The sequence below is a fragment of the Asterias rubens genome, chromosome 6 (genome assembly GCF_902459465.1).
Source record: "Asterias rubens chromosome 6, eAstRub1.3, whole genome shotgun sequence".
NCBI classification, from domain to species: Eukaryota; Metazoa; Echinodermata; class Asteroidea; order Forcipulatida; family Asteriidae; genus Asterias; species Asterias rubens.
Genome location: NC_047067.1, coordinates 514,607 through 520,635, shown reverse-complemented (window position 1 = coordinate 520,635; position 6,029 = coordinate 514,607). Strand labels below are relative to the sequence as shown.

The window sequence follows — 6,029 nt, the reverse complement described above, 5'->3', positions numbered from 1 at the left end:
GGAAGTCATTTTTTATTAAACATTACTTTTAATCAAATTTTGTAATTTACATATTTTAAATGTATTAAAAATATATTTTACAACATGAAATATAATTTTATAGATTTTAATAATATAAATTATATAAAATAAGTTTGAATAGTAGAAATATAAAAACGACATTTTTACGTCGTTGCTACGTAAATAAGTTCACTGCTTTGATTAGCTACACTAATTCCGTATCCGACGTCACTCGTCTCGTGTAGTAAAGCAACACAAAACAACAACAATCTTTTGAGAAAGTTTACTGGACTTCACAAAACAATCACTGACTTTGCAAAACAGTGCTGTCCGGCGCAAGCAAGTTCCTTCATAATCACATGCGAACAAATATTTAACTAACTTTTATTAGTTAGCCAACGATCGACGTTTAATTTAACTTGTTCAGATTCAGAAACTGAACCAAACTCAACTGCACCAACCACAAGAAAAAGAATGCCCGAGCCAGCAACCGGCATGATGACGGGAGAAACCAGAGTGTCTTCCGCACCAACACCAGGCACTGCCCGGCTGGATTCACAGCCAACTATCGGCAGCAACTCTGGCAGGTTTAGGGAAAGGAATCCAGATATGATTGCGGTGAGTTGCAAAAGTTCTAAATCTATTATTGCAGATTATAAAATAAAATGTCTGGTTTTTACTTTTGTTGCTTATTTTTTAAGTAAAAATTCTCAGATTAATTTAAAATAAGATAAAAGGTGAGAAAATGATGGATGTGTTTTGTTTATAATTTAATAATTGAAACAAGATCAAGAATAATGTTTCTATTTCTTTTATTTTATTAATCATTTATTATACTTGCAGTTTATTAATAAAATAAGTCATAAGACTACAGAAGAAGTTTTTAGAACTTGTTAATTACAGTTGAGTTTATAAATTGTTTAACAATTCTTGCAATTTGTATTGTAATTTAAAGGTAAAGGTAGTTGCAATAATTGTAACCCTCCATCCTCTCGATTTTTCCACTTTTCATATTTTTAATTGTCTTAATTTGTTTCCCTTTTCTTACCAGGCTGGAAAACTTATTACAATGGCTGGAGAAACTACTAGAGATTGTCTCAACATAGAAAGAGTGAGTAGACTTGTCACTCGTGTAAGGTTCATAAACTTGATTTATGACATATGTGTTGTTCATTCTTTTGTTGTAAATTTAAGAAAGGTGAAAATTAACAACTTGAATTCCTCTACCTCAGGTTCAAACTCCAGACCAAGTGAAAAAGTTCCGTAACTTCACCCAGGCTGAACCCCAAGTACGGAGAGTGTTTTATGGGAAAGCTTTGGATCCGGATATTGCTTCAACAGTTACCCACGGAGTCAAAACAAAACCCTCCGTCTTTGTAAGTTTGTAAACCTCTCTTTGGTTGATATTAATACCTAACATATTTACTGTATTCCAGGCTATGCAAAACAAGTTGTAAATGTATTCCTAACAAAAAAAATGTCAAACAACTTAACAAAAAACCGAAAACAAAAACCCAGAACCCCCCCCCCCCCCAGCAACTTTTGAAATTAATATGCAGCCAGGTGAAGTAAACGTGGGTGTGAGAAAGAAGAAACCCATAAATTGATGATTAATTAATAACTTGGTGGTTCTGCAGTGAAACCTAGTGCAAATGTTAAAAAATATAAACACATTTAAATTTTGTATTGGATACTGTGATGTAAAAAACAATCACAAGCAATTCAGAGTACTTTTTTTAATTTTGTGTCAAATGCAAAAATAAAGTAATAATAAATTGCTATATGTATTGATTATTTTCTCAGGCTGGAGAATTGGTCAACACCGACCCAAAGTCATTGTTCACCCAAAGACTAGCAGACAAGAAAGAATCATCACTATATCTAAGCAAACAGAAAGCTCCTCTTGGAAGATCACATGACCAGAGTCCAGGGTTACCCAAGGGTATGGACAAGTACCAGGCTACCTTTGGCATTCAGAATGTATTTGGTGAGGATTGTTATTATTATCAATGTTTCAAATGAACAGATCTGATACTTTGTTCTGTAAGGGCAGGACAGTTTTTATTTAGTAAAGACTCTAGAAAAGAAATGTCAGTTTGCCCTTGAACTTTTTCAAAGGGGACCAAGGTTAAGGGCATGGAAGAAATTGCCTTTAAAGACCCCTTGCATAAACATAAGGGGTATACATTTTTACAATGAACACAGCTTTTTTTTAATAACTGCAAATCATTTGATGGAATACTTTCTTCATTTTAACGACTATAGATGTGACAGCAGGAGAGCTTGTCAGCCCCAATAAACCCTACGGCCAGGTCATGGAGGAGAGTGAAGAAGGTCGCGAGCTTTACAAGACATCACATCATGAGTTTCACGTCGGTGAGGCGGTGGATCGGAATTATGACTGGAGCAGGTACCCAAAGGACAGTCTATTCGGTATTGCAACGCCTCATGAAAATGATGGAAAGCACGTCAAGAACACACTGAAATGGCTTCGAAATGACCAACTGTAAGTTTTTCACTGGAATTCGTTTTTCTTTAATTTGTGGAGCACGAGGTCCAAGATATGAGAAATAAAAATTCCCTTTAAGTCGTTTATATTTCCATATTTATTTTACAATCTATTAATTTTTTACCCTCACACCGATGAAAAAATCACAAGGGTAAAAACTAAAATTAATGTTCTTTATGTGATGCAAAATTCACATCTATTTTTATTTTAAACTCATTTCAACAATTTTTGAAAGCCTGAGATGTATTGCTTTGGTGGGACAGCCCTACGGGTCAATATTAATAATTTGAAATAAAAATTTTCACTTTCAGTGACAAGGGAACCAAAGTGGTTGCAAAGAGAGTAGATGACTTCCGAGAGCGTACCCAGCCACAACTCGGCCTGGTACATGACCCTATCAAGGAGACCATGCGGGTCCCTCCAGACCATACCTATGGGATCTTAATCAAACCTGATGAGTTTGGAGCTGGAGATCTGATGCACGGCAGGAATGAAGGAAGTTATCTCAGGGGTCATGATCGACAGAGGGGACTTGTAGCGGCAATCAGACAACAACTTAAGAAAGCAAACTATCACAACTTCAATGATCTGCAAGCAGCTTTCGATCACTATGATAAGGTAGGTTGGTTCATTGGACGCAAATGCACTGTGCAAGTCTCTTTCTGTATTCGACCATACGGACGCGATAAAATATAAACTGGCTTCTTATGTAGCACTTTACCACACTCTTAGGGTCGTATCAAAGCACTTCGTATGTTTGAAAGGCAAGGTATGTGAGGCTATGTTGAAGTACAAGACCTTTATAGCACCAGTGCCGAGATTGTTTCCTTCACATTGGAGCCAATGTATGTGGGACCAAGTATGAATGCTGCGAGACTTGCACGATCTATTATGAATTTAAAAAAAAGTTATTAGTATTGCATTAGCAAATCAACTCTACAATACAATTTTTCTTTATTTAAAATAATTCAAAGCTGGAAACAAATTATTCTTTACTGTCAATCCCCAAGCTAAATCTCACCTATTGTTATTGAACTATATTTCCTTAAATCTTGTAATTTTCAGAATAGAGACGGTAAAATCGACATTCAGGAATTGAGGTCATGCTGTGGACAATTCAACCTTCCCATTGAACCTGAGCTTCTAGAGCAGCTTATACTCTACTGTGATAACAATAAAGATGGCTACATTGACTACGCTGAGTTTGCAAACTTCTTAAACTGGAAAGACAAGATGCAGCAAGGAGTGGAGGCCCCAGAGGCTAAGGAGCAATCTGAGGAGGATGTAGGGACACTCAAGAAACAAATTGATCAGTCGATTGGTGAGCATCGGACCTCAGCATCGATGATTAATGCTGTCGTTGGAGGAGTTTCAACTAAAGGTAAGATACTGCACAACATCCAGGGCCACATATTGCTCACACCACAACACTTGCATAACAAATCTTCTAAGCCATTTTACTTTAAAAAAAAAAGTTGTACAGAAATATTATTATCTTTATATTCATCCTAAACGGAAAGATAAAAGCTGCAACTTTTATCATTGTAAAATCATCAGTATCCAAGAACAATTTTGTGAGTGGATTTTACCATGAATTTTTTTTCACAATTTTTTTTTTAAATATATTTTTTTTATGCAAGTCGCCAGACACACAAGGCTTGAAGGCCACTACAAGGTGTGGGCTACAATTGTTTTTGGAACGGTCAACCTCAAAATGTTTTTTAATTGTACATCTGCAGATCATAGATTGTATGGAATTGCCACAATTCGGAGTGATTTGGCTGCCCCAAGGATCAAAAGAATAAGTGATACCAAGAACTACGGAGACGAATCTGATGCCTTTGGTTTGATGAACCCATCTATGTACAGCAATAGAGGCGTCTATGAAAAGGATTTCTTTCAAGCAAGACCGCAGAACCAGGTCAAATATTCTTGTCTTTGAGCTTATTTCCCAAACTTTGATGATCGATGGGATGGCAGGGATGCTTCTCCCTGATTCTGTAGTTTCCTGAAATAAACCAATCTGTGCATGTTTTGATGAAAACATTGGAAAATCTCCCTAATTATGCAAACTGTTTTGTTGAATGTTATTCTAAATATCTCCCCGATTGTTTTACACAATCTTCCTGATTGCAAGATGCAAATGTTGGCAGCCCTGGGCCAGGTTTCATTAGTTACAGAAACTGCTCGTAGAGAAAAGCTTTGCAGAAATTTTAAATAACAATCTGGATACATTTTTGAGAACACTGTAGAAGACAGCAAGAGTCATATTCATGCATAGTTGGCCTGCCTGCTTAAAAAAAAATGTGTTATGAGCCTGTTCTGCCAATAATGGTTTTGGCATCATGTTGCACTCCAGAATTCACTTGCTTTCAGATTCACAAAAAGGTTCAGAATCACACACAACACATGGCAATTTGTAGGATTGTACAGAGCTGTAAATCTTCCTACCATCCCACATCTGGTTAGTACTCTCTCCTAACCACTGTGACTAAATTAGAAAAGAAAGTACATTTTTTGTATAACTGATCATTTATTTTACCTTTCGACAGATAAAAGACATCTTTACTTCCGTTGGAGTTCAAATGGACAACGATACCTTCCAGAAATTGTGGAATGTTGCATCGACCAGGTCCGACAATGGTCAAGTCAGCGTGGAGAGTTTCCGCAGCGTTTTAGACGAAGTCCAAGCCAGTCAGTACGTGGAGTCCTCATAGTAAATATATTACAGTTAAACATACAATAATGTGAGTCAATAAGTCACCTATTATCTTTGCAGCTTTTACTTTCAAATAGAGCCCCAAGGAATATTGCAGTATTTTGTTTCCAAAACCCTGCCGGATTAAACCTGTACTTTGAAAGGTGGTTTAGAAACATTTAAAGTGTTTTGTTGCATTGATGATCAAAAAATCTGATATTCACTTGAAACCCTTGGCAATAGAAAGCTGAATCCAACAGCATTATTGGTATGCCTGGCCATAGGTCAAGTTTAGGGAGCGTCTTGAAAGTCAGGCAAGTTCTATGTGCAAATGAATGTTGCCATAAGCATTCTGACACCGACGAGAACATTCCAAACTAGAAAATATGCGCATTAGCTGTCCAGCAGACTGCACTATGCACACTGGCTGGAAAATTTAACCGATCAAATTAGAATAGTTTTACTGTTGAACTTAGTAATAATTTCCTCCATTAAAACCAAGCGAAACAAAGGTATGGATTTTATAGTCTTCAGGGACCTTTTGGTGCACAACTTCCTCAGTAAAGCCTTGCAAGTCATGACAAAGTACAATCTTTGATCAATTCACTACCAATGAATAAAAATGCAACTATGCAAAATATGTGTCAAAATGGAACCGTTTGTGAATTTTGTTTTGAAATTACAAATTAAAGCAATTTTTCATATAAATTCTGTTTCCTGATGTTGTAATTTGGTTCAAATGACATGATTTCAGGTTCATAATTGCAACACAGAAACAAATACGGGATGGTACAAAAACATGCATTAAAAATCTGAACAAAA

The 6,029-nt window shown here is 36.2% G+C and overlaps 1 protein-coding gene across 1 annotated transcript; it reads left to right on the top strand.

Annotated features, from left to right (window-relative positions):
* The first annotated feature begins 237 nt into the window (after positions 1 to 237).
* LOC117291919 (EF-hand domain-containing family member B-like) lies at positions 238 to 6,009 on the top strand. The gene is made up of 9 exons (XM_033773925.1): positions 238 to 618; positions 1,052 to 1,111; positions 1,233 to 1,376; positions 1,804 to 1,987; positions 2,266 to 2,506; positions 2,821 to 3,127; positions 3,575 to 3,890; positions 4,249 to 4,430; positions 5,062 to 6,009. Exons 1-9 carry the CDS (start codon positions 475 to 477, stop codon positions 5,224 to 5,226), a joined length of 1,743 nt encoding a protein of 580 aa, XP_033629816.1. The 5' UTR covers positions 238 to 474; the 3' UTR covers positions 5,227 to 6,009.
* Positions 6,010 to 6,029: the final 20 nt, after the last annotated feature.